Source organism: Carassius gibelio, chromosome A2 (genome assembly GCF_023724105.1).
Source record: "Carassius gibelio isolate Cgi1373 ecotype wild population from Czech Republic chromosome A2, carGib1.2-hapl.c, whole genome shotgun sequence".
NCBI lineage: Eukaryota > Metazoa > Chordata > Actinopteri > Cypriniformes > Cyprinidae > Carassius > Carassius gibelio.
In genome coordinates this window covers 19472323-19482833 of record NC_068372.1, presented here as the reverse complement: position 1 = coordinate 19482833, position 10511 = coordinate 19472323, and the positions used below count along the sequence as shown (strand labels likewise).

Below are 10511 nucleotides of genomic sequence, written 5' to 3'. Positions count from 1 at the left end.
AGTTCAGAATTGTGTATATTTAGGAAATTATATTACTTCTTGGGTTTCATAATTTTTATAAATGGTTCATTTTATAGGTTATTTGCCAACTGATTATCAAGAATATCTAATAAGATTTGTGCTTCAAATGTTTTAATACATCACTAGACATCAGCGCTCTTTATCTATGAAAAAAATGAATTTATATAAATAATAAAAACATGAAAGCTCAAATGTGTGACTTTTTGAATGTCCCATATTTAATGATCCATTACCATATTTGATGTAATTTGTTTAAACTTTCAACTTAGGTGAACTGTAAACAATATACATATTGTCTCTGTCCATGATATTGTTGCATTTCTGTATTGTAATTTACAATATTGTGACATGATATATTGTTACATCCCTAATGTATATATTAAACACAACAGCTCATGTAAATGTAATTTGATCAGAACTTTTTTTTTTTGTAAAACCTTTCTTACACTGCAATACCATTTTACTACTGTAACCAACATATTTTAATACTGTATCATATGCTGCTTAGTTTAAAAAAACTACAGGATAGCTCCTATAGACACCACATAATAGTCAAATAATGATTTATTTTTCAGTTTTATAATTTATGTATATATATAAATTAATAATTCCCAAAAATGAAAAAAAAAAATCTTGTTTTTAATTTTGAAGCAGTTTTGAGTAAGGTTTCTTGTATGCTGTGTGTGTGCTTGCGTCATAGAGAGGTCATGTTCATCCACAAGGGAAACCATAAATCACCAGTTGGAAATTTAAAGTAGGCCTACCACAATACGTAGTGTCACAGGAGACGAATATGTGACGACACAACGACTTCCTCCCGCTGTAATTAGGGACATCAATACTTGCACTCTAGTTGACAAATGTACCGTGTAATCTCATTGGTTACAGCAGTGTACGCAGAGGAAGCAACTTAATAGCTTTACTGTAAATAATTCCTCCTCTTGACTTACACAAACTGTCAGTAAAAGCACGTTTTCCCAGTCTTTCTCATTTAATTAATTTACAGTAGTTTGTGTTTGTCTCTTTTTACTGCAAGTATGGATTATGACTGTGTACCGAGAATATATATTTTTAACAATTATTTTAAAATAATACTCTACATTTAGCCTAGTAATTTAGCAGACGCTTTTATCCAAAGCAACTTACAAATTAGGACAAATGGAAGCAATCAAAAACAACAAAAGAGCAACGATATACAACAAGTGCTATAACAAGTCTCAGTTAAAAGCCAGGGCTTTTAAATAATATAATAAATAAAAAGAAAACAGAATAGAAAAATAATAGAGCAAGCTAGTGTTAAAGGTCTTTTTTTATAATTGTATAATAAATGAAAAGAAAAATAGATAGAATAAAAAAGATTAGAAAGGTATTTTTTTTTAAAGAATAGAATTAGAATAGTGAGTGCTAAAGTTAGAGGGTCAAATAAAAATGGAAGAGATGTGTTTTTAGCTGATTCTTGAAGATGGCTAAGAACTCAGCTCGAAATGAGTTGATAAATATCTGAATCAATGAATGAACAGGGCATTCAGAGCAGAGGAATAATATTACGACCAGATGCTTTAACTTGGGTAACCAAATAAGGTACGTGATTCATGATGTTGGGAGTTATAGGAATATTGGGGTATAACCCCCATTTAAAAAATCCAAACGAAGTAAAATGGTGACATATAAGTATGCTATTATTTCTGTATGATTATTCAAGTTTAACCATATAGCCACATTTCATTAAACTTTCAGTAACCACAACAGGTTTCAACAGGTTTTCAAAAAACGTTTTAGTATGGAGCCATTATTATGACAAAATGATTTGAATTTGAATTGTGTAAACTTGAATTATTTGCAAGTGTAATCTATTTTAGCATCACAAGACAGACTCAAAGTCTTGCGAACAGAGATTGTGTGGTAACTATAGCAACAGTACGATCCCGAGCGCTACAGAATATGCACAAGTAACATACATACTGTCGTTATTTATGATTTTATAATTGTTTAGATAAAACGCTTTAATTACAGTTTTAAGTTTGGGAAATCTTTAACGGTTTCGTGTTTCATATGTACTTTCAAATCTGAAACACATGGGGGCGGTATTGAGGTAAAAACCGACTTGAGGTGATAGGGATCCAAGGCACGGAAACATTCAGCTAAATCACTCTCTGTGCACAGAGTAAGTATGAGAATACATAAGAAGCGGTGACTTATAGTTTCGTCATATGACGTCAGAGTTCACTTATCGTCATCAATTAATTCATACCAGATCCATCGGTGGTGCACGACTCCAAACCTCGTCTTCTGTGTGCGGACAGGCCAGTAAATATTCAAGGCAGTTTGCTCATAGTACCATAACAAAATCGCGTATTTTGACTAATAACTTTTACTTTTGTGAATGTCATATAACGAAAAACCCACAAACGTTTATACTGAATTTATAAGTAAAGCATACGGAGGTAGGCCTATCATTAAAAAATAATAATAAATAAATAAAAAATCAAAATTTCGTTCACCAAAGAAAGGCCATGACGCATATGAAACTAAAATAGACTGTTTTCTTGATTAAACAAAATATACAAATAAAGATAAATAAATAAGAATAAAATGTCTGCTCCATTTTTATTCACAATGAAATTTCAGTACCCCACCGCTGGACAGCGCCCAGCCAGTGACCCTGTGACAAATATGGCGTTTTTGAAGATGGCTCGTTTTGTTGTCGTGTCCCATCCCATCAGTGCTCAGTCCGACAGTAAGTGTCTGTATGGTGTCACTGGAGTGGTTTGGGAACTCAAGACAAACCACGGACTGGTGAGCCTAATTGGCAGTCACAATGTCATGTCAAGCTGAAAAAAAGTTGCAAATTGTCCTTTCTCCCGACATTACGTTTAGAGGAAAGTTCCACTGGAGGTGTAGCCCATGTGTGACTCGTCCACGATGAGGAAGGAACTGTACTATTATATCCCGGGAGGAAGGGTTGATGACGTCTGTGGCATGCTTAATGTGACTTCTTGAAAAAAAGGCAAGACTTCCTATTCATGGATAAAAATCCAAGGTAATCGGAGCACAGCAGAAAAAGTTTTGTAAAAGGACATGTAGACAAAAGAGGTGCTGCTGATTTCACCGAGGTTTTGTTTGCAAAAGTGATTTTGTTTATATTGGTTAGGTTATTGTATAAAAGTGCAGGGGTTGAACCGACGAGCACACAAGCAAAGGACGGTGGCGCTTCAGGGAAGAGGTGCTGTGAGGAAGATCTCTATCTCTCTCACACAATCACAGCCGCACCCGAGCCGCATCCTACAGCATTTCTATCTACCTACTCTGCAATAGGTAGGTTACAATCCGGCAAAGACGTTTTTATTCGCTTTAAACCAAGGAATTATGATACGAAGACGCTCAGGCAACTGGATTTTCATTTTCTAAAGATTATCTACCGATTTTATCGTTTGCCTCATCGGGAGAAGGATTCTGTTGCATGCATGGCATTCTTTAAACTTTTCAAATTTCATCTTACGAGCGGGAAATACGAGTAAAAAATAAATAAATCACTTCTGGTTTGCCTTTCTGGATTTTAGAAGCTTTCTTAACATTAAGTTATTTGCACATTACTTATATCGAATATAGGCTAATACAACCCAACCCAGGCGTTCGACGAATTTGTCAATTTACCAGGACTGAATCGCGGCTACTTTATTGCTAAGTGTTTTGTATTGTTAAGTTATTTCAACTTTCTTGTATCTTTACAGCATGGCCAGATCTAGTAAAGCGACTTTAGCTTTGCTCATCTACGGAATCATGATGCACTACAGCGCCTACTGCACGCCCATGGGGATGACTTTTCCCAAGATGAGGTATGTATGAGACCTTGCTCAACGTTTTGGGGTTTTCTTTTATGTTTAAAAGGGAGAATATTCTGCGACAAGCTTTATTTTACAGTCTACAATCTTGTCGAGGCGCAGAAAAAAATAATGGATACGATACGGTTTGATTTTGGTTTTATGGCTACTAAATTTATAGTGGAAAAGGATTGGCTTTGTTGTAATATTCTGTAGACTTTCTCACACAATAACAGCTTAACAAGATTTTCCCCCGAGTATGCAAGGCTACAATGCAAGCGCAATGTGGGAGGGCGTTCGTATCGCTAAGAAGGAATTTCTCCATCGGGACAGGTGGATGCAGTGTAGCTTGTATGAAAATGAGAAACCAGTGATTGTAACGGGTGGCCCGTAAGATGACGGTACAGTGGCGTCACTGTACAAACTGATGAAAAAACGAATGAGATGCTCAGTGCGGGACCTTTTGTTGTTAATTTACTGATAATTATAAGATTACATTGTCAGTTATATTTGGTTAATCATAGTACGTTTCACAAGTCACTATCAATTCTCATGAATGAGCAAATATGGCCAAATATAGCAAGCTTCATCATTTTGCTTAAAAATAAACTGCGAAGAGACGCTTGGAAGTGTAGCCTAATATTAGTGTCCCATTTACCCTACAAAGATAACAATAATAGGACAGTTTATTTAAAAATCAGTTCGATCCATGAATCTGCTTCAAGCGCGAACCATTTATCATCTCAGCATGTAGGCTATTTTAATTATTATTATTATTTCGCAAGACAACTGTATAGGTTAATTAACGGTAGAATTAATTTGGCGATTTATTTAGACTTTCTTATAATTTTTAAACGCTTTTATTAACATCATATTACTATGGTGGTTCAGTTGTGATTTATTAAATGCATCTTTTTTTTTTTTTTTTTTTTTTTTTAATTCCAGACTAGACAACGATGTATTTGACGAAGACGGAAACTCGTTAAGCGACCTGGCTTTTGGCACTGATCAAATTGCTATAAGAAGTCCTCCATCTCTCACGGATGACCTGTACACACTATACTATCCGCCAGAGAAAAGGTAGGCTACATTATTTCACAGCACTTCGCTGTATGCCATATGAGAATCAATGTCATTATGTTTAGTTTATGTTGTTCCGCTTTGTCTGTTCCTTTTGTTTCCCAGCTTTTTTCCTTTGCTTTTTTCCCCTGTTATTGTTGCTGTTGATAGATAGATAGATAGATAGATAGATAGATAGATAGATAGATAGATAGATAGATAGATAGATAGATAGATAGATAGATAGATAGATAGATAGATAGATAGATAGAAAGAGCGACAGATAGACGGATCGATTGACAGGTTTACGAGGTGAATCGAAAGTAGCCTATAAGACTATTACGCGTTTAGCCGAGTGAAGAATACAACTAAATCAGGCTGATTACTTTGCAACCAACATGTTCTGTGGTATTTCATCACTGATATTATGTGTTTGGCGTTTTATCTCAGAACGGAAAGGCATGCAGATAGATTATTAGATAGAGCCTTGAGGGACATCCTGGTTCAGTTATCAGCACGAAAATATCTGCATTCTCTGATGGCAGTTCGCGTAGGGTAAGGGCCTTTTTTAAGCGTTTACCTGCCGTCATCTTTGTTTCCCCCCTCTTAATTTCAGTGGAGGTGGTTTTTCCGTTGTCCTGTCTTGACTTCCTCCTGTCTTTAATTTTCCCGACTTCTTGTTTCTTTGTCTGTGGGCTCGCATGGGCGTGGGATTTCATGTGGAACAATTCGAAGATGAAACCCCAATTTAAAGTGATGTTAATTGCTTGTGCTAATACGAAAATGTTATTTATTGTCAGGAAAAAAAAAAAACCGCTGAAAGACAATGCGTCAGAATACATTTAAATTCCAACATGCATAATTGATGAGGCTTGTCTGTTGGATCTTCCTTCGATTTCTAATATATTTCGTTGTAATGCAAACGAAAAAAAAAAAGCTCGATCATATATTATTGAGCAATGGAATAAAAAAATATATGTTTGGATCATCAAGAGCGTCTATGCTGTACTGAAACCTGTTAACACATTTTCTGTGCCAGCCGGTAGCCTAATAATAGTTCATATATTTGCAGCGGAGGAAGCAGCGAGGAGGACGAATCGGAACCATTATCAAAGAGGCATTCGGATGGGATCTTCACCGACATTTACAGTCGCTACCGAAAACAGATGGCCGTCAAGAAGTATTTAGCAGCCGTCCTGGGAAGAAGGTACAGACAGAGAGTTAAAAACAAAGGACGTCGATTTGCTTATTTGTAGCGCTGACACAACTGCCCCCAGCTGCCCCTCCATGTGTACATTCAGTCTTAAGATCAAATTCATTCTGATATAACTGATTAATCAGTCTATCGCGCCTGTGTTCTTTAAACATGTATTTATGTATGAAGTAAAGCCATTAAAATGAATATTTTACTAATAACATTGTTTTTCTTTTTGTACAAAAGCACTTGAAATCGCACAGTTATACTTTGTGGACCAACCGTTCAGTTTCATGTATATAGCTATATGTTAAAAAACAAAAGAGAACAAATACCATCAGGAGAAAAAAAAGAAAAAAAAATGTGCACCTTGAACATTATGCGCCTGATATCTTTTCAAATTCATCATCATATGCAGAAAATAAATAGATTTTAAAAAGACAATCAAAGTTCTGAATGTTATACTTATTTTTGTAATCAAAGAATAGAGTCTTATTTTATCCAAAGTCTGCCCAGGAATGTATCGAACATATTGTGTAAAGTACAGGGCTGTTTCAACTGTTGTGACTTCCCCTTAGAAAGGGGGAGTGGGAGAGAGATATATAGTAGCTGGCACAATTCCCTCTTTCTTAGCCCACTCATTTGTAAACTGTACTTCAAATCACCTGTCTTCTCCAAATGGAATGTGTCCTGAATGTGTTTGTGTTTGGAGCCAGTTACCAGTATGCCTGACTGGGAAAAAAAAAGGACACAGGAGTAACTGTAGTATTGATAAATGTTTGTTTTTTGTTTGTTTCTTGGTGGATTTTCTTTCTGTTGTTTATTTTTCTTCCTTATCCCAGTGCATGTTATACAATGTATACATGCATGCCTTTTGCACTTCTATGTTTCCCATCCATGCTCATTGTATTGGTCACTCCATCAGAAATAACACTAGATCCGCCTCAGAGGAAGCTAGAGTCCAAAAAACAACATAAGAAAAAATTGAATCAAACTGAATCTAAAAGAAGAAGCCCTTATATTCAAATGCATGCTCCATTGAGCTCCTAAAACGTGTTATGGAATTGGCGTGTCGGTCTCTCTCTCAGTTCTATGAATGTATTCAATGCATTTTTGAATGGCTTTGCATCACTTCTGACCAAATTTTATTCTTATGCCTTATTGTAATGCAGAAGCTGTGAATGCTTTGTTGCGTCTCTGCAGTTAGACTAAACCAGTATCGAGTAACAAGTCATGACATAATGATCATCTGATGCCACCGCTCTCTTAAAATTCAGTTGAGAAATGAATGTAGTGGATGGTCCCTATGACTTAATTGTGAAACCTTCTTTAATGGTGCGTTCGCTCTTTAATTCTGCTGAGATAGGATGTAGTATGCTTAACCGTTTCATTCATCACCTCATTGTAGATCTAGAATTAAAAGATCAGTCGTGTTAATGCTTAGCTGTAATTGCTGCTGATGACTGAGGGAATGTGAGGCTGAGAGAATGAGGAGGCCAACAAAAGCGAAGGGGGAGGTCCGTGTGAACTTCAACGTGATGATTGTCATATTCATTATCCTTATTGCCAGATAATGCTAGTGCATGTTGAAGATAGCCTTTTTCTTGTATGTATAGATGAGGTACACCCATCACCCTTAGTGAGGGATGCACTGCAAAACCATCTATTGTTTGTCATTTCTTCCGCCATAAATTTTGGTTAAGCCTGTATTGAATTCAGCATATTTCTCCTGAAATGGAAATCAGGTCTTATTCATCCACTAATTCAATATGTAAACCGTTGTCCCAGGCATGAAATCAATCTTTCTTCAATTTGGCATCGTCCCCCAGGCTTTATGTGAGTATGGATGCGTCTCTGAGAGTGTTATGCGAGGGGTGCGCGTGCATGTAGGAAGGGCGGGAGGTGGGTGGGCGAGTGAATGTGTGTGTGAACATAATGATGTTATGAAAGATGATATGGGTTTTGGCTTAGGTGCCTTGTGACAACTTACGATAAAAAAAATCGCCACTTATCAAGGATGGCAATTTTAGTGGCCCTACAATGCTGCAAACTATTAGGTTCCATTTCACAAACTCCATCTTTAATTTTCCTCTCCTTTTCTTTTAGAAACTTGGTTTCAAACCTGATTCTTTAATTAGAGCTGAAAAGCATGGCCAGCATATATTGTGATCAAATCTATTACTGAAGTAGTGTACATGGTAAAAGTATTAATTGTCTGGATTGTTTAAGCTGATGAATGTGTGTAAATGTGGCAAGCACGTGTTTCTGTTTAGCTCTACTCATTGTAGCTCAAGGCCCATGAAGCCTAGCTAGGTTTTGTGTTGTTTCTTGTTTGCATAGCTTGAGGGTTATTTGACAGTGAGTGGAAAACCTGCTTGAACCCAGGCCACAGCACAGCCTGTTGTGTACATTTCTGAAAGCGCCAAAAGCCTTAATGTGAACGTTTTATCTATACCTGAAACATATATGTGACAAGTGAATATTAGCAAGTGACATCATCCTATATTAACACATATAACTCCTTAAGGGGGTGACATTTTTAAATGTTAAAAAAGTGTTGTAAGATTTGTATGAATAAATTTTTGTAAACAACACAATTTCTAATCCATGTCTAATCTTTGGAACCTACCACTGTAGCCTGTGTAAACGCACAGTTTGTGTGTTTCTCTACATGGCTACTTATATTCACACCAGCACACGAGGAAGGCTCACGCTGTGACACTAATGGTAGACCAAAACCCACTGCTGTTCAAGATGTGTAATCAGTATAATTCAAATCTCCAAATATCACTGTGGGAGAGCTCACAACAGTCAGAACATTACCATCATTTCAATGATCCTGGGCGACTAGATCAAGAGTGACCCTCAATGAAACACCACTTCAACACTGACAGCAAGACACACACACACTCACTCACTCATGCATGTATGCGTGCAAAGATATTTACTCATACTGTAAACAAAGATAAAGAAGAAACATTCGCAACAATATTTATATAAATAAAAAGCTATATAACAACACATATAAATAACAATTCTACACCTGTGGTGGAAGATCACACAAATTCTATGTTGCCTAGCAATAAAGGTGACTCGAGATGCTGAAGATACATATAATTTGTTTCTGGACATCCCAGTCAACTACAGAGGTAAGTCAAAAGCCTCATTGCTCTGGACGTTAACTTATAAAATGAAACTAAAGTAATGTCATAGTCCAGTACAATCATGCTCTGTTGAATCTGACTTTAGAAAAAAACAAAAAAAAAACAATGCAGTCTCAAAGTCTGACTTCAGAAAAAAAGGAAAGTAAAGTTTCAAAAGCACTATTCAAAGACGGAAAAACCTTACATGACTTGTTTTTACCTCAAAACAGTAGTGCCAAAGGTTATAGGTTCGATTCCCAAGGATAGTATAAACTGATTTAATCTGCCCTTTCAATGCAAAAGCGTACATTTAAAAGTTTATAATTTTGGTGTGCTGCACCTTCAGTCCATCCTGGAAGAAAAGCAAGTTTTTAAGACAAGATAGCTCTTTCTGAGCTGGCAGAGACCTCATGACACACTCTATACTGTAGCTCCTCACATATCTTCTTTCATGCCTTCCAGCCATCAACAAGTCATGTTTCCCTCTGGGATGAGATTTCAGTCAATCTTATTCAGAAGCATGGTCAGAGTGGGCAAAGTGTCACTTGTTGTTTATTTCATATTGTCCAAGCACTGTATAGCAATCGGCTAGATGATGATGGAAACACGATTTAAAAGCAAGTCACAAGGACCATTTTAACAATGCAGCATGCAATACAGTACAAGCCTAAAGGATCTTCACAGTAAATCTGAACACATTCCAGTGGGTGGAACAAACAACACTCAGTAAAACTCTTCAGTGTTCCAAAAGTCTTTCCAGGTACGTCTCTGCATTCAACAGTGGGAGCTTTTCCATGATCACTCTCAAGCTACCATGTATGAAAATAGACGTCCCTATTGTATATAAGTGTTGTCCTGGTTCACATTCTCTCTGACTGAGAGACAGAAGAAGGGAATTCTGGGAAGGGAACTCGACCCGTGGGACCGGGGCTGAGGGTGTGGCTCCAGATCCATTAGTGTGATCTGATCCCGTGGTCCATGCAGAAGGCGGATCCTTGCTCCCATGTCAACTAATTTAATCAGGGAAGTGTTGCTGAGCAACAGCCCACAAAGGACTCAATATCTGTATGTTGAGCATGTGTATACACATGGTATTTGATGGCAGCTCGAAGAAAACTTTAAGGGACTTTGCTGTGGCTATAAACATTTTCTGTGGAATAACATAGACCACTGGTTTTCAAAATAGGGTCTGCAAGGGGGTTAAATGAGGGCTGTGAATTTTAGAAACAAAAAAGTTTTCGATATCAAATAAATACCTTTCTTTTTGAACTT

At 36.8% G+C, this 10511-nt stretch overlaps 1 protein-coding gene across 2 annotated transcripts; it reads left to right on the top strand.

Annotated features, from left to right (window-relative positions):
* Window positions 1-3042: 3042 nt before the first annotated feature.
* Window positions 3043-8693, top strand: LOC128030106 (glucagon family neuropeptides-like). Of its 2 annotated transcripts, XM_052617605.1 has the most exons (5): window positions 3043-3336; window positions 3753-3857; window positions 4788-4922; window positions 5352-5456; window positions 5974-8693. In XM_052617605.1, the coding sequence occupies exons 2-5, from the start codon at window positions 3754-3756 to the stop codon at window positions 6155-6157; spliced, it is 528 nt and encodes a 175-aa protein (XP_052473565.1). In that variant the 5' UTR covers window positions 3043-3336; window position 3753; the 3' UTR covers window positions 6158-8693. The 2 variants fall into 2 exon arrangements, with proteins under 2 accessions (XP_052473565.1, XP_052473572.1); XM_052617612.1 differs by lacking the exon at window positions 5352-5456 and having other exon boundaries at window positions 3048-3336.
* The last annotated feature ends 1818 nt before the right edge of the window (window positions 8694-10511 follow it).

What these genes read in the sequence shown, in the direction of transcription:
- LOC128030106 (XM_052617605.1), top strand. Translation starts at nt 3,754, where the DNA reads ATGGCCAGATCTAGTAAAGCGACTTTAGCTTTGCTCATCTACGGAATC. An exon ending in ATGACTTTTCCCAAGATGAG is followed by an intron (nt 3,858 to 4,787) that starts GTATGTATGAGA and finishes TTTTAATTCCAG; the next exon opens with ACTAGACAACGATGTATTTG. An exon ending in TACTATCCGCCAGAGAAAAG is followed by an intron (nt 4,923 to 5,351) that starts GTAGGCTACATT and finishes GTTTTATCTCAG; the next exon opens with AACGGAAAGGCATGCAGATA.